This window comes from Erigeron canadensis, chromosome 2, assembly GCF_010389155.1.
Source record: "Erigeron canadensis isolate Cc75 chromosome 2, C_canadensis_v1, whole genome shotgun sequence".
Classification (NCBI taxonomy): Eukaryota; Viridiplantae; Streptophyta; class Magnoliopsida; order Asterales; family Asteraceae; genus Erigeron; species Erigeron canadensis.
Genome location: NC_057762.1, coordinates 20,134,927 through 20,156,067, shown reverse-complemented (window position 1 = coordinate 20,156,067; position 21,141 = coordinate 20,134,927). Strand labels below are relative to the sequence as shown.

The following is a 21,141-nucleotide window of genomic DNA, read 5'->3' as shown; positions in this document are numbered from 1 at the left end:
CATTAGAGATGTCATTCGATATACTTTCGATGAATTTTTAAATCCATTGACGGAGCTCGTACGGCTAAGAAATTTGAGTATCATACTCTATGATATGTCAACTCCTATGACTTATCACACTTTGTGACATATCACACTCTATGACCTAGCTATCACCCCAACCATCTCACCGCCATAACGCGCGGGTACTTACTCTCGTACTATCTAATACTCATTATTAAATTAATTACGACATACATTATTCAACGATCAAAAACTACATTACCTTCTTCTACGTTAATAATCACACTACTACCCCCACCGTCGCCACCGCCACCGCCACATCATCACTTTCCCACATCACGTAGACATGTGATTAGTTATTTTTATAATACACTAATTATGACGAGAGAAAAGTGAATCCATGACGGTCAGATATCTAAGACTATATATCAATGATAAGTTGTTATAGTGGTTAGGAATTTCTCTGGTGACTTCTAAGTCTCAAGTTCGAATCCTCATTCAGCCAACTTTGAGATATATGTAGTTCTTATATGAGGACTTGACTTGGGTATATCCAAGTTCAAGTTTGGAGGGCAGAGTTTACCCTTATTAATCGTCTGCTTTCAGGCGGATTAATAGAGAGTTTCCCCCCATTAGGTATTTGAAATAGACATTTCTACTTCGAGTGAGCTCTTTAGTGCGGACCCGGTTTAGACAACGTATGCTAGACCTCTCGCTGTCGAATAGCGACACTAAGATTCAAGCGAAATTCACCTTTTAAAAAAAAATCTAAGATTATATACATAATACAAAAAATGATTGAGTCTCATGTTTTTTTATGAATTAAAATATTAAGATATAAATAATTTTATACCCAAATTTAAATATATAACAGCCACATAGTCTCGTTCTCGCAACAAACAAATTTATTATTAACTTTATATTACTAGCTAATCAAACCCGGGTTCAACCCGGGTTTTTGAAGTAAAATCGGTTATAACCCGGACATTTACCGTTAATTTATTGGAAAAAAAATCGGATCAATATTAGAAAAAAAAACTTGAAAACTTTAAAATTTTAACAAAAAAATAATAATTAATGTTGATGGTTATTCATTTATCATTGTATATATATTTTAAAAATTATTTATATGAGGATAGAAAAATAGATGAGATTTTGGGATAGCTAAAGAAAGTAAACATAGAATTTATGGTAAAAAAAATAGTAATAAGAAAATAAAAATACAAAAAATATAATGTCATCTTTTTAAAAATTGTGCTAAGCAAATGATGAGTGCTTGTCATTTCATTCTTTTTCTAAAAATAACTTTTAAAAATAATTTTGTTTTATTAATATAATAGATTAATTTTTATTACATTACATTATTACATTATAAACTAGAACACTAAACTAGAAAGTTCCGTTTCCATAAAAAGCCGCTTTTTCACGTTTTGTAAGTTGTAACAGTCACAACTAAACTAATAAAAAGAAAACATCTGGCTTGTCATGTCGAGAATTCTCCGACGACATATCGCCGCTGGTATTTTCCGGCGGGATCATGGATCATTGATCGGAAAGAAATCATTTAGCAGCGGCACAACTGATGGTGCTTTGGTGGAAGTGAATCCCGGCGAGGTTGGGATCATCTCCGGCATCCCTCAGCAACAGCTTCGTCGTAGGGTTAGCTCCCTCTTACATTTCTTTCGTATCATTATTTTATTATATATCATTTAAATATATATTTATTTTATATGATTCTATTTATTACTCGTATATTATACATATATATACACACACACATATGATTAGATGTCTGGTTATGTGAGATGATTATTAAATTGGGATCTGTGTAATAGTTATCAGGTGTACTAATTATGTTAGAAATTTAAGATTGAAATATTTATAGAGGATAGGCATCCAACTAATGTGTAACTTAGAGATGTAATTATGTAAACGAATTACTTATGAAATCGTACGCGATTTTGTTAGAAAAATGGGGACATAGTGGCTAAGAGATTGATCACATTCTTTGAACTTGATTTTATTCGTGAAATTAACCCCCTTAAGAGATGATTTAAAGATTGATTATTGAATGAAATTCACATAATTCGGCTATGGTGGCTAGGAAATTGAATAAATTATATGAAGTCGGTTTTATTTAAGAAATCAAACCCCTTGAAGGATGGTTTAAAGATTGAAATACACATAATTCGGGTTTGGTGGAAACATTGTTTCCTCAAACCGCAAGAAACTAATGGAATTGGTATTGTTACGTGGATGAGAGGGTAATTGTTTTGTGCATTCAATTTTGTTATGCATCTTCTTATTGCTGTCATGCTTTAATCGTGAGGGATGTTGCTTATATATATTCTCGTTCCATCGAAAAGAGAAAGTCATTCATATTACCAACATGTGAGTATTCTTTTCGAGGAAAAGGTATGCTTGGGTTACTAACTAAAATGGGGTTGTCACAAGGTAATCGGACGAATGGTTTCCAACTGTTTGATGGTTATTTTCGTTTCGGGTTTCCATTTCTATAATATTTTGGCCTATGCCATCACTTTGAGCCCTTGGGTTTGTTTCTTTTTATTGCATCAATCATTAGCCCACTTTCAAAATTTTCCAATCTTAGCTCCTTTTGTATATAACTACCAACTAATTATGTATCGTGTTAACCCGAGACATGAAGCAAATCATTCTTATTGGTTCAACTATTATGTTTCTTGATGTCGATATGCGATATTCTAAACTGTTTTGGTGAGTGGTGTCTCTCTTTCCATGGTTCATTTCATGAAGGGGCCAAGAATAATTTCTGTATTGCCTATGTACCCCTTTATATACATGTACCTTGTTTATTGGCTCAACTGGATTTTGCCTCATGTTCAAATCAAGATAGCTAGGGTGATATCTTCTCAAATGACTATCCTTTCTTAAAGGGAAGTGATATTCGTACCACAAGATGTGATAAATCTACCACACGTCTTTTAGTAACTTGTAGGGTATGTTCAAGAAGGAAGTAAGTTGTACTGTGTGGTAAATTTATCCAACTATGTAGTACGAATATCATTACCCTTTCTTAAATGATGCAAATGATGTTTTTTTATGAAACACCACAAGGTTTACCATCTTAGGGAAGTATATATCTATTTCCACTTCAATAAGCATGTAAGAAAAGCTTTAGGATCCCTTGGTCTCTAGAATTCAAAACAAGGTTTTTTTTAAAGCTTTAATAAATTTACTTTGAGAACTAAAGACCAAAGATATGCTTTTCTTTTTCATTTCTAAGCACTTCTATCTAATATGTGAAGCTTCCCATCTTCTATCTTTTTTAGGTGATCATCCAAAGTGTGGCATCCTTTTATTTGCATTTACGAATCATTAGTAGCCTGAAAGTTAGCATGTCAACTTATATGCATATCTTTTGAGGATAAATGTAAAAGGATTCCGGCTTCGACGCGTTCCATGTACTTGCCATAATTCTTACTTTGTCGAAGGTGAATTAGTCAATATAAAGTAAACGTTACTATGGTCTTTCTCTGTCATGCTCCTGGTCGGTAATTCACTCTTCGTTAATAGTTCGAACCTCTTTTATGGTACTAGCAGTAAGAAATGGTCTGGACTAGAGCCGACAAATCGGGTCTTAAAAAAGAAGCGTGCGATTAAACAAGTATAAAACATTAAAACGACTTGTTTAACCCTTGGCTTTGGTGGTTTGAGCGTGACAATTAGATGTTCTATGTATTAAAAAAAGTTGAATGATGAACCCTAGAATACTAAAAATGATCATATTTTAAATAGTATAAATTTGCATCATGTTCCCCCGTTAAATAGGTCTTAACATACCTAATTTGCCTGCACTAGTTCGGACATTATCCACCAAGTAAGTCACTTGCTCTTGGTTTGTTATTCGAACCTCTTTCATGACACTAGGAGTAGGAAGTGGTTTGGACTAGAGCTCTGCGATTAAACAAGTATAAAACAAGAAAACGACTTGTTTAACCCTTGAATTTGGTCGTCTGAGCGTGGTAGATATATATTTATGTCTTAAAAAAGTTAAATGATAAACCCTAGAATACTATAATTATATTTTGAAAGTATAAATTTGTGTCCTTCATTTTTCCCCCCCTTCAATAGGTCTTAACATCCCTAATTTGCCTGCTCCTAGACATTATCCAACCTTTTGAAGTGTATCTCTTTCTCATATGTAGGTATCTCTCTTAATGCATGATACTAGGTGAGAAAGTTATCATCATTTAGGTTGTTTAGTTGGTCTTTCTCGGTGTAGTTGCTTTTGTTTTATGAGACAATTAAATTTTAGTAAATTTATTATTTATCATATTAGTAATTAGTTTCCAAAACATTTTTAACGTTGTTAAACTCTTTTTAATTTTATTCGCTTTACTCAAATGTATTATTTGGTTTTTACGAGTTTGTTATTTAGTCACCTATTATTCACATGCATGATACTGTAATTACTATAACAAAACTAGAGTTATTGAAGGCTCAAAGCGCATTCGCTACTCTTAATTTGTTCTTGAGCTAACATTTGCATTGCCATCATATGATAATTACTTGAGCTTCGGATGGGTTCTCATCTTCATAATTACTTGATAAAAATATTACGTTTATAAGCACCTAATTAATGTGTTTGTTACATTTCATAATTTCAAACAAATAACAATTAACTAAACACTTGACTAAACACGTTTAACAATAGATTTTTATGAGAAGATTGTCACTCCCAAGTTTAGGACTAGGATTGGCTGATAGTAATCAATCGTTGATGTATGTCATCCATGACATAATTGTTAATAGTGTGCGCACCATGCGCCTTGGCGTAATAAGTAAGCAAGGGCCTCCAAGGTTGCTTAGATATCTACCTTAAGCCCAAGTCGTTAATGTGTAAGGCTTTTAACGGAACAAAGAAATAAAACTGTCTTTAAGGGATATAGAAACCTACAAAAGAAAGGAAATCCGTTTCAAGGGATATATACAAGGGATATATACACCTGTTTTTGACCCGGTTTTGAATAGGGGTGTATTTATGTGAAAACCGGTTCTCATAGGCGGTATTTATTCTTTTTAGGGTTGTAGAAACTTGTTTTTATCTTTTATGTGAAAACCCGTTTTGATAGGGGGTTTCTAATCATTTTTGTGGTAGCGTATGACCATGAAAAACTAAGTAATATATGATTATCGAATACTGAAAACATTCGATTAAAGCCAAAGAAATTGATTGACTCGGTGCGGTAGGACCAATGATCGACCTACAGATCTTGATTTTTTTTTGAGAACTATTTTCTTTGAAAGATAGAAAATATCTTTTGAATTTTAGAACCTCTTCGAGGGACGTGGCGGAGGGGATGCTGGCTTAGAGATCTAGGATTGAATCTTGATTCCCCATGGTTTATGGCATTTACCTCTTGAGCATATGGACATACGTGTTATCACTCCTGTTCTGCAGGAGTGCACAGGTTTCAACTTCGAGCATAATACCCACCTTGGATGTGAGTCTTGGGGTTCGAATCAATAACATCTAACACTTTCCGTTAAAAAAAAAGAGAGAGAAAAGAAAAGATTGACAAGTATGCAATAACATGTATTAGACATAGTCTTTGTAGTAGGGGCAGTTGTGTAAGAATGCTTACATAACCTCTTTTCACCAAAAAAGTATGAGGGACAAAAAAGACTTTCAAAAAACATAAACGTATATTATTTTTAAAAAAACATGAATAATATAATCTTATCTCATAATTTTATCAACACTAATCATCATAAAAGTAATAAGAGCAAACAAAACAAAGTGAATTGAAAAAAATAGAAAATCAACGTCTTAACTTTTATATGAAAATTTTAAAATGTAAATGCAAAATATTTGCAATTTAAAAAAAAAATATGAATCTTAATTATATATATATATATCGTATATTAAGAGAGTTCACAAGAATGATAGTCATAGAATAAAAAGTTATATGTTAGGGAGAGCTAAAAACCTTGAGTATCGTTAGCGTAATTTCAAACTTGCAGGCTTAACACCAGTAATTTTGAACAAATCACATACCAAATGTATCATTTATGTAATTTACTCTAGAAATAAATACATTTTTTTTTGTAAAGTAAAAAGTAAAATTGAATACATCTCATACATTATCACCGAAATCATTGAAATAGTAGTCGTAACTCTTGTCATATAATATATATATATTAGTATTAAGAAGAGTTAAAATTTGAATTTAGACATACACTTTGAGCTTATGAAATGATTTAATTAAGGGATTATTACATGTGAATGTAATCAACTATGACAAATTGTGTATCTTATATAAAGATCTTGTATAATGTCAATGCCATGTGATAAGCTTTCCAATCCTGTTAACAAGATGTAGGCGGGTATATGTGGCAACCATATAAGCTAGCACTTGCAACTTTTTGATTGGTATGGCCAATAATCGGGATATGAAAGTTCATTGTATGGAAGGGACATTTTATGAAATCTTTACATAACATAGAAATTTGGTCATAGTGAGTTACATCCATAGGTAATAAATTATTTAAGTAATTTAATAATTAATTCATTTAATAATGTTTATTTTGATGATTAAAATGAACACTTGGTATTTAATGGTTTATATGTTTGTTAACATTAAAATATTAATTCTAATGGCAATGGGGTTGGTAGCCCATAGGTAAGGTCTGTGACCCTGGGAGGAGTCACCTAGGTTCGAGTTCCATTCTCCACATTTTTGGGGGTGTGGGTTATTAGGGTTTTCGGGGAGCCCTAGGTTGCCTCTTAGGCGTTAGTCTAGTTTAGGAGTAGGATAGATTGCTATTAAAAAAAAATATTAAATCTAGTGGAAAACTCTCGTGTGCTTGTCTTCAAAAGTTGGAAGTTTAAACACCAACAATTTTCTACTTTGATATATAATATTTATTGGTGTCGATATGGATGCTTATGGGAATGCTTTAATTAACAACCTTAGCCTTAACACAACGGAAGCAATTAAACAAAAAGATAAAAACAAGAAAATAGATAACCGACACGAGATGTAACGTGGTTCGTCCCAGTGGGGAGCCTAATCCACTGGCCACAACTAGGTTAATTTATTAAGCTTTGAACCATTAGATTACACTTACATATGATATATATACGAGCATTGAACTCGCGCAATGCGGCGGTGTGACGTAGAAATGTTTGATCAATTTAAAATATAAGGGACGAATGGTATAATTTAAAGATTAGTGGTGATTTAATTATTAAGGGTAGTTTGATCAATTCACATGTCTCATTTTCTAAATTTTCAACATGGGGATATAAATTTTGTATAGTAGTATAAATATATATGACATATTAGGGTTAATAGTTTGGTGAGCAAGTTAGGCTTAAACGGGCCTACTAATCATCCAATAAACAAGGCCATATAGGTAGGACTTCAAACCCAACATTGTAATCTCGACCATGTTAGAGATTAGAAATGTCCCTTAACACCACCCCCCCCCCCCCCCCCCCCCCCCCCCCACAAAAAAAAATTTGTGAATACACTCTCCCCTTCCCAAGAGTACCCTTACCAATAAGCCTTCTTTACCTCATCCTTAGTTATTTTAATTTTTCTTATTATTTGAACCATGACCCTTGCCACAGGCGTGCGCTCCTTGCGCCTAGGCGCAAAAAGCAGGCTAGCGCTTGAAACCCTAGGCCCAAGGCCAATTAACAGTATGAAGTGAAGTTTACAATTTTCAATATAAATAGACCCTTTGTATGAGAGAAAAAATCACGTATATTATTGGAATATCACAACATAATTTTTGTTCCACTCGGTATATAGCATTATGACAAGATCATCATTCATCGGATTATTCTTCATTCAATTAATTAGTAGGGTTTTTTTATTTTTATATTATTAAGACTAATATGCTATTTCATATACCATCTTTAGCTGAAATTTACTTTATTATGATTTGTTAGAGACACTAAAAATTTATATACTCTTTTTGCACCTTTCACCTAGGCCCCATTTGGGATCATAGAGCTTTGAGTTTGATTTCGCTATTGATAACTATGACTTACGCACAAATTCAAGTAAAATCATTTATTAATAACAAATACCATGGGCCTTGCCACCCTTGGACTTAAAGCGATTTCGTTTTCAGCTTCTTCGTCGGAAACGTCAATGACGGTTCCTATGACTTGTAGATTAAAAATAATAATCTTTCCTAAAAAAAAAATTAGATCGTCAGATGATCGTTGAGATAGGCTTCGTGATCCAACCCCCTACGTCGGCTGTGTCTAACCCTCGACGACGTCCTCAAAACGTAGCTATGTGGGAGGCCTAAGGGTTGAGAGTTACCAATATATATATATATATAGTTGTAGGTTAATGTGCGAGGCGGCGATCCAATAGATGGTGGTGGTTGGATACGGTACAAGCCTAGCCCTTATCTCTAAGGGCTCTGTCTTTAGAGATGATTTTTTTAGTGGTTCTCACACTTCTCTTGTTTTGGTTCTCGCTTGATCACTTCACTATTATATATATATATATATATAGGGAAAGGTTATTTTGAGAACCTTTAAAAAAGCAAGAAGCTCTGAGAACCCCTTAATAAATCTCAGCCATTGAATATTAGTGATCTACGACCAATAATTACAATGGCAACATTGTAAATAAGTTTAACAAAAAATGGAGCAGAACATGTGCTCAGGGGCATAAGAGTCATTAAAAAATATTGACATTAAAATCAAAGATTTGTTAATATTGCAAAGTTAACCCACAAATATAGATAATTAGAAACCACTTCTCACCAACCTTCCCCTAAAGCCGCCATTAAAGATCAGTGTAATCCAATTATATCCAAAAATTGATCAAAAAATAAAATCTAAGAGGTACGCATGTAAGTCAAAAAATATATGGAGACGATAGCATTGTTGATCCAATAAAAATAGGGGTAGGTACACTTATGTGTTTTTTTTGGCTATTCAAGATATCGAAGAGACTTGATAATTTCTGAAACCGCCAAATAGGTTTAGGTGCATACATGCCTAGGGAGATGGACGTAGGTTGGTGTTTTACAATTTTCTTGGATTACGTTAATTTTTTAGTTGGTTATTCGTGAATGGAGCAAAACAATATATTTAGTATATAAACTCCAAAGATGTTCTAAACGTATGGGCATACTAATTGCACCTTGAGAAGATGACCGCTAAAGCAAACATGTATCAACAACGAAGAAAAAAACAAGCAAATAGAATTATATATGTGCATAGGTTACCGGTTTAGTTGGTTAGATTTAACGAACTCGTGATCCAAGGAAGTATTCTTTTCAATTAGTTATATTAAATTTTTTGGGATTTGGGATTCGATAATCCTAATGTAACTTATCGTAACCAGGTGTTTTGGAATGTTATTGATTATGTGTATGATTTTCTGTTGGTGCATATTTTGTAAAACTCTAAGTAAAATAACTGAATATGTGTATATAAATTAAGCATATATGTTCATGTGTAGCATGTGTATGCAATTTAGGTAGGAACATATGTATGCAACTGTGGTATAATCACATATCATCATGTGTAACATATGTACGCAACTTGTGTGTGACTAAGTATGCATGTTGATCACATATAATCATATGAATAAGTGTGCATGTTGATCACATATAATCATATGAATACGTATGCATGTTGATCACATATAATCGCTATGTATCATATGTATGCAATGTCTCTGTGACTAAGAATGCATATTGATCACATATATACAATCGAGTTGAGATCATATGTATGCATTTAAAGTTGAGAATAAGTTTGGTAACCATATGTATGCAACTATGATATACATAAGTCTTTATGGGATTAGAAGCATAAAATTAAGTTCGAAGCATATGTATGTAGCTAAGTTGCAAATAAATATACATATGAGTGGCAGGATATCACGCTTATCCAAAGTAGATGATTTGTATATATATTTGATAAATGTTAGAATCATCTGTTGACTGCAATTCCATAATATTATGTGAAAAAAATTAAATCCAATGATTATAATAGATAACATGTATCGATCCTAAATGGGTGGAGATATGGGCTCTCAAAACTGAATTTACGTAACTGAATTAGACAATTGTGGGATTTATAAAATGTATTTTCAATTAATTAATGCATGATTAGAAAAGTACTATAATACCCTTAATTATATTGGTGGAGAAAGGTTCCTACTATAATACTTTCCTAATAATAATAATAATACAAATAATAACTAACTGTATCTATTAATAAGTTATTAACAATCCAGATCGTATCAATATATACTTGTAAGTTAATGTGTGAAGTCTGCAAAGTAGTAAAATGTAGCTTCAATAGTACTAACATACAGTGTCGATACGAAACATACATTATTAACTCTTTCTTTTCCTATCCAAAATGTATCTTAGTAGTAACTAAGATGCATGTCTTAGTTATTATGTTAGTGGTAACTAAGATGCATGAATCTTTGTTAAGATTGACATGGTAACTAAGATGCATGAATCTTTGTTAACATTGACATAGTTTTTCACACATTTCTCAGTGAAAGACATTTCGCACGGTAACCTCCCCTATATATATACATATACATATATATTATAAAATTATTTACTTCACACAACTCATTAGTAATCCAAATGATCTAAGTCTTTTCTTAAGCACTAGTGTACAAGTGCTTCTCATCTAGGTAGTCTATAGCATAGTCGTCAAAGGCGAGCACCTCTTGCACCTTAACGCAAAGCGCAGGCGAGGCCTAGTCTTATTGTATGAAGCACTGGTTTACACTAATCCATATAATTAAACCCTTTTAATGCATGTCAAAGAAAATTTTACGTATATTATGAGGATCACAAGAGTCTTTGTTCCATATATATCAATATCATTATTCATCAGAGTTTTTCATTTAACTAAAAGTAAGGTTTCTTCTATTTATACATTATTAAGACTCTTCATCTTAAGTTTGGTCCATGGTTTTGGACAATTTCTTTTGAACTTTTTCGTTGAATTCATCGTGGGTTATTATATTGGTATTTAGCAACTTGAATGACATTGGTTTGTTTTTAACCGAAGTGTGCTTTTTTTGTTCAGGCCTGATCTTTTTTTTGCCTCTCGCCTAGGTCTCATTTCAGGTTATTGTGAATTGAGTTCGCTTTCGCCTTTGACAACTATGGTTGAGTGCTAATTTGTCATTCAAGCTAATCAATAAAAATTATACCTTAGAAAACTATCACTCTTTTTATTTTACTTTGCTATTTACTTGCATTATTAATGTTTGTTAAAAATGTTTACAAAAACCCACACCAACAGGACAAGTAGCTATTCGTTTCGTGGATTCTATATGGTGTAAAATTTAAGATCTTTAGCCAAAGAAATTTGCGGAAATCTTGGGTGGGTTTGGACTCGTGATTACTTGTACAACTTTGGTTGACCTCATAGAAAATTAAAAGAAACCATGGAAATACATGTTCCTAAACACGTCAGCCTCATCAATCTAAATCTATTAGCTAATGAATACATTGGTCCCTCTCAAGCTACCGAATATGTTGGTCATAAAAACAAGTGCTTGGGCAGCCTGTAATGTGCATAAATACCATGACATATTTGCAGTTTACTTAGCTGTATTATTAGCATAACATGCACAATTGTATTAATGTCACTATAAAATGAGCTTATTGTTACCAAAATCGTTTTGCAAACTGTGTTTGACCTTTATCCACAAAGTCTATCAGATTGGTATATATGATGCTAAAGTTTACTAACCCAACATTTTTGTATCCAACTAGGCGAAATTTGGTTATTCATCCCTAGAATTTCTCATGCATTTAGTTGAATGTCAAATCCAAAATCTTTCTTAATGCTCAATTCATTTAGCCGCGTATTTAGGTTTTTTGTTTTTGTTTTTCTGTTGATATTCATAGCCGAGTATAAGGAATCTCATTTTTGGTAAAAATTACCAATGGTTAGTCTTGATATTTATTTGACAATTGTCAACACTACCACCCAGGAAAATGTAACCAATGATAAAAAGCACTGTTGCATGGTTGTCAATTGGATAGCTTGAAAGGCTAGTATGGCAGCTTAAAATATTGTTTGAGTCTCATTTAAAACATTTTGAAAGTCATGCATATTAGCAATTGCATGCACAGTTTTCAATATTGTGATTACTACTCTAAACATGTTAATCTAGGTCATTGTAACTTTCTTGCTTCAAAAAGAGTAGCCAAGTTAAGATACAAAAAAATTAAAGTAAAAAAAATGCACAAAAGGGTACACACAAATATTAATGTGAAACCTGGGTTAGCTTTCAGCTGTAAAACTGTTATGGTCCTGTATTTGTTATCGAGTTACAGGGTAATTAAGAATGGATTGGGTTTGATGTTTCGGTGATTTTCGGCCATGATGACCTATTTTCATATGATATAAAGAGCGTTTGATAGACATCCCAATGATGTCATAAAAGGCACTATTGCATGGTTGTCAATTGGGATAGCTTGAAAAGCTGGGACAACAGCCCCAAAGTATTGTTTGAGTCTCATTTAAAACATTCTGAAAGTTTTGCATATTAGCAATTGCATGTCACAATTTTCATTATTGTGATTACTACTGTAAATATCTTAATCTAGGTCATCATAGTTTTTTTGCTTGAAAAAGAGCAGCTAAATTGGAAAAAAAAAAAAAACAAAACGAAAGAGTACACACACACAACGTAACGATGCAAAACCTGGGTTAGCTTTCTGCTGTAAAACTGTTGTCCTGTTTTGTGATTGAGTTACAAGGTGATTAAGAGTAAAATGGGTTTGATGTTTCTGTGATTTTCGCCTTGATGACCTCTTTTGATATGTGATAAAAATAAAAGGTTTGATAGAGAAAACCCAGTGATCTCTTAAACACTCACTTGACTTCAAAATTCAGATCTCCATTCTTAGTTAGTAGTTACATATATTGGGAATAAAAACAACTGACAAGATAACTACTCCTAATTGATAGGATAATGCACTGAGAAAATGGTGCCTATCCCAACTTATCCTCATTAAAAGTAATTTAATTATATTAAAATTAAAAATCCTAAATATCAGTCTAAATGAAATATTTATATAAAAATATTCATGCCATGTAGGTCATAACAAAAACCCTAGTATGTTGTCAGATATTATGATTATTCAAATGGGATTCTAATTTTTGTTATATATATTTGTCAGGAATATTATTGAATCATTTTAGTCATACTGGAAAGTCCTAAAAAATACCAAAACTGATTTTTATGTTTAATTTATTTGCCTGCTTTGGATTTAATTTTTACTTATTCACTCCTCTTATTCGAGTCTGCTTTTACCTATTAAAACACCATAATAATATAGATGCATGTGTATTAAGCAACAAGTATGGTCATAAATGAGTATCTAAATCATAGCGACAAGGTGAAGCATATGCCAGCATAGTGTGACTGTGGGACATAACAAGTCTCTGGATGTTATAAATGTTAAAAGTTCCAGTTAAAAACTACTAAAACTGTATTTATTTATTTATAGATGAATGTATGTTTGATTTTTCAACTTATTTATTCCAGGTCTTGATTTATTCGCCTGCGCGCACTGCATCTCAACAAGGATCTGGAAAAGTCGGGAAGTGGAAAATCAACTTTCTATCAACACAGAAGTATGTATTATAGCATATACTTACCTCACCTTTTTATTATGAATTTGGCGTTCAGTTTATACTTTTTGTGTTCAACATTTGTGGTCATTTTGCTCTCTTAGCTCCTAAAATTATAGTGCATATATCTATTTTTGTGGTGTTTCGTACAAGTCTTCTCCGTAATACTACCTTATTATACGAATTAGGACTTTAGGTAGAACATGGTGAGAGATGAAATATAACACATATGTTCATGACTTGGAAATACTTCATCAGCTATGTCTCTTTTCATATACTAATTCCTAGTTACTTGGGTTTTTCATATAAGGGTTCACTGTAAGGTGTATGGCACCCTTAGGTTATGGAGTGTGACTTTGCTGGACATGTTGAAAGTAGGAATAGTTTGATGAATAATACATATAGAGAGAATTTGGAGGATGCTGCGATAGTTATGTATATGAGACTGGTTAACCTCTTTCGACTCCTATAATATACATGTTTGAACCTAAATCCATTTTGAACTATCACGGACTTGCCTGCCCTGCCCTTAAGTTAGTTAAAATGTTAGAGTACCTCTAAACTACATACATGTAAGATTAATCTGTCAAGAAGGGGAACGATAAATGGATACTATGATTACGGATATTTTAAAGGGGTTGTTATAGCATTATTGGAGGAGAGAGGTTCGTGAATTTATGGCCCACGTACTGTGGAAAGACATGAACACTATCTTCAGATGTTATCATGTCTCAATTATATTTATATTAAGACCCTTGAATGCAAAATTAATTTGCATTAAAAAGGGACTAATATTGGTAAAATAGTAACTGCAGATCTATTGGTAAGACTGAATTTTCTATTTTGTTGTAATACTCCATCCCGTTTCAACTATGAGTACCGATACTGGACATTACCTTGTTCTTAGACAATGTATGTTACTTGGACCTTTATATGAACTTTGGCATTTGTAAAGATATTCCTCTCCCAAATAACTCAATAAACAATCTCTTTTGTGATAGATCTTGATGTTTGCATAAATAAAATATCTACACATGTCTGGCCACAAAGCATATCCTCAGCCAGTCTAACTAATAAGCATGATCTGCCTAACCAAATCCCCATTGCAAAAAGATTAGTAAATATAGTTGAGAACATTGGTAGGCCACAGGCAATGCCAATTAACATAAAGAATCAGATCAGTTAACATATCATTTTCAATCTATATTTTTTTCTTTATTTTTTCCTTCCATATTGGCATTAATTGAAACCTCCAATCTCAATTGTCATTCCGATTACATGGAATCTCTTTATCTTCCTCTCCATAAATTATACACTATATCGCCCAAAGAAAGTGTTAAGATTGTAGGCATATTGTTCCATGGCATTGACTTTAATCTGTCATTGAAACCTTTCTACCAAAATCACAACTATCATGGCTCCCTGCTCTTCCAGGATTCACGATCCAAATAGAACATCAAATTGATGTCTTTATCGAGTAAGTTAAACATATTTATACCATGACTTTCAAATTGACTCTATATTATCGGACTTTGGAATTGATTAAACATATCTATACCAATCATGTTCCCTGGCCTGCCTCACTATGCATGCGCAAGTTAGATCTGACAGTCAGTAAGAATAATGACAATTATGCCTTGTAAATAATTGAAGTTCTTAGGAATAAAATTTTGGTAACATGCGAACATAATCTACTTCTTTTGAGTTTCCACAAACATTAGCCTTCTATGTAGCAAGAGTTTGTTCTACCAACTCATAGGTATCTGTAGGCCAAGTTTGCTTCTGATTACGTCATAAAAAGGGGTGATGAGTAGAAGATAAGTTGCTTCACCGACTTATTGAACATGATGATAAAATTTGCATTTAATATGAGGGGAACAGGTGGTGCGAAACAGAGTCAAAATATGTAACTTAATGCATTCAGTGAGTAATCTGATTTTTGATCCTATTGGTTATCGTTATGTTTAGAAAATAACGAAGGTAACTGAGGTATGTGAAGTATAATATAGTATTTCAGTTTTTAATGTGCAATTACCAATTTGTTACCGAAGTAAATGGTGGTTAAAAAATTATTTCTAATTTAGTAGATAGTTTTCTAGCAGTTGACTTTAACATCCAACATTCACATCTCTTTATCTACAGATTACATCAAGAAATGTGAATGGAAACATAGAGGTACCAGATCATTTTTATATGTTACCTGATACAGCTTTTAGCTTTTAATTAGTTACATGTTCCTTTGAGTACTTTTTAAGGTAGAATTCAGTATTTTATTTTCAATGTAAAGAAATCTTAGCTTCTTAATCCAGACTTGACGTGGACCATTAATGAAAGGAGATATGAAAGCTTAACTATGACTAGAACAGTATTTGTAGATAAGGTCATGGGGTCTACTTTGGGAGTCATTTCAGTTGTCACTGCAAACTCTGCACACGTACAGTTGTAAGCTCACTTCATTACATTCCTAAGGAGTTATGCATTGTAGCCACACAAGTAAGTATGATAAAATGTCACCATTACAATACCCGCTAATGGTAATATTACAACTATGTTTTGAAACTTTTTTTTATCGTGTATTACCTGGTAAAGAAGCTAAATTCCTAGGTTATTGCCATTTAAATTTAATTGCCAAATTAATAATATGTCAATAACTCCAATATTATAATGAAGAATATTAAGAAAAGAGAAGGTTTATTAAGGAGAGAGAAAACACCATCCTACCAAGAGTATAATCCTTCAAAGCATATATGAAAGACCTATAGCATATCTGCAAAACTTCATAAAGCACCATTTGGCAAAACTCTAGGTTATTGGCTAACTGCTTTAAAAGTTCTAGAAATCCCATACCAAACCCTATAATCCAAGGGATTAAGCCATTGGAAGTTTTTGGATCGCATTTTCTAGCTTGTTTTCATAATGCTTAATTGTGAATCCCTGTTCTTCAGGGATTTACAATCCAGAAACTGTAATTGTAAAGAAATATTGTTTTCATGATGAATACAATTGACGATCTTAGTTGAGATAATCAAATGCAATGCACTACTTATTTGACACATGTAAGTTACTCTTTCTGTTGGTCATTTGGTACTTGTAAGACATACGGTAACTTGATGGCTTAAATCAATCTTAACAAAGTTTTAATTTGAGTTTATAATTAGGCTTTACCTGATATTTTAGGTGGGAAAATCCATTAATGGGATGGACATCGACAGGAGACCCATATGCTAATGTTGGTGATGCAGGACTCAGTTTTAATAGTGCAGAGGCAGCAAAGGCATTTGCTGAGAAACATGGCTGGGAATATGAGGTATTCTGCTACCATTTTCGTTTTGCTTCAAAGATGTTTGTTGAGTATCAGGCACTACAATATAGTTTGTCATATTTAAAACCTGGAGGTTGCCATTTTGTTTCATTTACTTACAAATGGGCCGATTTGGGTATGATTATCTTTAATGATACTAAGGGGTAGGGTAAAAGATTTTGCTCAAGGAAAACAGGCAAAGCACCGTTTGAGGTGTATTTCGATGCATAATTTTTCCTAAATTATTAATATTTGATAATTATTGCCGTTATAATTTGTGTTTATCAAAAAGCAACTATCATTGTCATCAAATAGTTATTCTAATTATATTTAACGCATCAACATGTTTTACACAATGTTTTTGACAAAGTAAGTGTGTGGGTCGGGTCAACCTGACTTGCCTGCTTTGATGTGACTCATTTTCTCTCTCTACTTTACTTAAGCATCATCATGTGTGGATCCTGACTTGATTAACCATGTGTGATACTTTATCCTTGAGAAAACTTGGTAACAAGCTACCTTATGGGGATGTAGCTTTGAAGACCATAAAGTAACCTCAATAACCATTATACTATTTCATAATGCTTAATTGTGTTCATCGCTGCAATCCGTTTGTTTTCAGTAAGGTTGCAGTGTTTTAGATGGTGTGATTGTAATTTTGCATGATGTTTGCTCATGCATCTTTGCGTTCTCATACACATATAAGATGGTAAGTCATATGATAAAAATGAGGGGAACATGGGATCTTCACATGAAGTTGCTATAGCTCCATCAAAAGGTTGGATATTGTTTATTTTGATACATATTTTTAAGATTCAAGTTCATTTCATACTATACTAATCTTTTGCTAAGAAACGTAGCAAATTGTTGATAGCAACAGACATGAACATTTTGCTTGAGGAAAATGTTGAAATGGGAAAATATGATCTCCCGTACATGATTTTACAGTAAATGCATTCATTGTTATATTGGTTGTTGACATATCTTGTATTGTTCACACAGGTCAAGAAGCATCACACTCCTATTCTCAAGGTACCTATTTGTTCCTGACCAATTTTCTTCTGTTGTAGCCTATGGTTAAAAACTATGGTTTTGTTAATCATAAGCCAAAGCTAAAGGCACGTAGTTAACAATAATATCCAATCCGGCTATGGACGAGGCATTAGATGTAAAATGTAGATATTCATACCCCTGCCCGAAAACACAACCACCACTTCCAGATTGACCTCCGATAAGAATGCATGGGAGTAATAATCATATGGTTAAGACCTATAGATAAGAAAAAAATAGTTAAGAAAACTATAAGGTTGCTGATCATAGCTCCAATCCCTTTATGCTTAAATATTAGCAAATCAAATTAAAACCATATAAAACACATTTCGGGTAAAATGCATAAATGTATATTTTAAGCTCATCTGGCCCATCTTGTTACATATGTAGCTCCTTTTCTTTTCTTTTTTTGTTTCTTTCTTTAATAGCTTGACCTATCTACCCATTTGGGAGTAAAATTACCAAAATCAAACCACTCATAAAGCATATAGATACACGTATCAATTCCACCTCTAAAAGTTACAGCTTTCTTCATCAGTATTGGTGTTGCAGTAAATGAAGTTTCAGCCTATTATAATGACTGTATTTTTTCCTTTTTTTTTTTTGTTGGTTCACATGTGTTACTCACTTACCATTGGATGAGTGGCTTACTTTATTTTGAATCCTCAAATTGTAGGCTAAATCATATGCAGACAATTTCAAATGGAAAGGGCCACCAAAGACTGAAGAAAGTTAAGTTTCCAAAACATGCAAATCAAATTACTCACCATTTCTGGTTTCTTGTAACCCTAAAAGCACACTTGTTTTATTAATGGAAAAACTTGAAAAACACTGCCTTTGATAGGCATACATCTAAATAAAAAACATAAAGTTCCTAATGTTCATGCATGCTGCTTGTAACAAAGAAACTAAACCATCATCTTCTCCTACATTACTTGTATCTACTTTCATGCAATATGATTAATTAACATGCTACATAGACACATTTCAAATTTTTTTTTAAGCGCATAGCTTGAAATCCTAAACATTTAAAGCAGCTTCTGAGGGTTCTTTGGTATGAAACCTCCAAGTGTACTTGTAATCTGTAGTTTTACAAGCCAACCTCCTTGCTTCACCAAAAGCATTCACATAAGTCCTCTTTCCATTAACCTCCCATTCGATCCGAGCCCAACACGAGAACCCACTCGTTGAAACCATGTAGGTTTGACCATCTTCGGCAAACTTCAACGCCACATCACCACAAATGGACTTGCATGCCACTTCCGACCCATTACCATTAACCATTGACCCAATCCATGCACATTCAGGCTGACCCACCATTTTCTCATAAGCTGGATTCACTAGCCTCACTCGGTTTTTCGAATCGGTCACAAACCCTGGCAGGCCTTGTGACTCTAGATCTTTTTCGATATAGCTTGGTTTTCTCATGTTTCTTGAGCAAACGACTAAAAATGCATTGTTTTTAATGGCCCGAATCATGACAGTTGATGGTCTGAGCCTCATTGCAGTTGGTGTGAAGATATTTGGTGATGGTGGATTTTGTAGTTGTGCAAGTAGATCTTTCTCTTCAGGAATGTTGTTGAGATCAATGACTGTTGATGATCTTGGTTGAATTTGCACTTGCATGTTCTTGGATGATGAACCAGGGAGTAGTGGGAGGGTGACCAAGGTGGTACTGGTGGTCGGTGGTGGTGCAAACACTTGAATTTGGAGCCTTTGTAGCGGTGAAGCGGCGATGTTGTACGGCGGAGACAGGCCTTGAAGAAGACTTCTTGGTCTTTTAAAGGCGGATAGTGATGGTCCTATCCGTCCTCTTTTTCTTGTTCGTGTTGGTCTTGACTGCATGTAAGGCCATACGTTCCTAAGGTAAGCAGATTGGCGAATAGATGGTGTCAATGACAAAGAAGGTGGATCAGAACCCGAGCCAGAACTCGTGTTGTCAACATCAATAACAATGGTAGCACCATTGGAAGTTTGAGTGGTTTGTGGTCTTGGTGCAATTGGCCTATATCTAGCCATGATTTCGGCTGTTTTAGCCGTGGTGGTGTAGGGATGATTCAAGGTTTGAAGCATCTTGTCGGTGGTGGTAGTTGTGGTGAATTAGTGTGTGTGAAAGTGTGTTGTGAGAGGGGGGTTTATGAAGAAGAATGGTGAGAGGTGGAGTGGTGGTTTGTGTAGTTTAAGGGTGGAAGAAAGCCAATAGGATGAAGGCAACTAAAGAAAAGGGAAGAGGCAGAAGGTGACACTTGGAAATGTGATGTGGGTACGTGTTTTATGAAACCTAACACATCTGGGATTCACTCTCTACTTCCTTCGGTTACATAAATTACTATTCCCATCCGTATAATCATACATAGTCAACAAATACATACATGCACCAAAATATCTTTTCGATCTAAACTCTACTATTTTGTGTCCATAGTTAAACAATGTTTAAGAAAATTAAACACATTTATGCTGATTATAGGTATATTAATAATTAATCTAATAAAAAAATAGTGAATACAGCTATACATGATTAAAACATCTCTTTGAGGTGATTTTAACAAGAGGTTTGCAAGGCCAGCTAGAGGTGTAAAAGAAAACCGGGTTGGAACCCGAACCCGAAACCGGTCAACAACTGTATTTGACTCAACTTTCTTCGGGTTTGATCCAACCTGACAGTTATTAATCGGTTTGGGTTTTTGGTTTTTTTTATCGGGTTGAAACCTGAGATTGAGTTGGGTTCAGTTTTTGGTAAAATAAAACCTGGTCAGTACCTGATCAAAGTTTGACCCAAAACCGGTTTCAAACCGGGTTGGGTTGCGGGTCAAAACCGGTTTAGGTCCCGTTGACCAAAAGCCAGGTTGGCTTTGAGTCAGTTGAGTAAAAACTAGTTGTTGTACACCACTAAAGCCCGCATTGAGAGATTGTACTCGAAAATTTTGAGTTTTATTTCATGGATAATTTGACTTGCTGTTAAAAAAAATATATAAAAAAAAATTAAAAAAAACACAATGTTAAAAATAACTCAAAAAACTTTAAATATAATACATATTAAAACATCTACTATTTATTCAATGTATGTTAAATCAATAAGGCAAAAGGTTAATGGAACCTCAATCTTCTCATAAGGGTTATGGGTCTGGACAGAACCAGGTTT

At 33.6% G+C, this 21,141-nt stretch overlaps 2 protein-coding genes across 2 annotated transcripts; one reads left to right on the top strand and one right to left on the bottom strand.

The window, feature by feature from the left end:
• Positions 1–1,425: 1,425 nt before the first annotated feature.
• On the top strand, positions 1,426–18,877 carry LOC122586323 (NADH dehydrogenase [ubiquinone] iron-sulfur protein 4, mitochondrial-like). The gene is made up of 5 exons (XM_043758321.1): positions 1,426–1,662; positions 13,563–13,651; positions 16,826–16,955; positions 17,952–17,981; positions 18,676–18,877. The coding sequence occupies exons 1-5, from the start codon at positions 1,489–1,491 to the stop codon at positions 18,733–18,735; spliced, it is 483 nt and encodes a 160-aa protein (XP_043614256.1). The 5' UTR covers positions 1,426–1,488; the 3' UTR covers positions 18,736–18,877.
• A 16-nt stretch (positions 18,878–18,893) lies between these two features.
• LOC122587833 lies at positions 18,894–20,072 on the bottom strand. The gene has a single exon (XM_043759998.1). It carries the CDS (start codon positions 20,070–20,072, stop codon positions 19,020–19,022), a length of 1,053 nt encoding a protein of 350 aa, XP_043615933.1. The 3' UTR covers positions 18,894–19,019.
• Between the last annotated feature and the right edge of the window lie 1,069 nt (positions 20,073–21,141).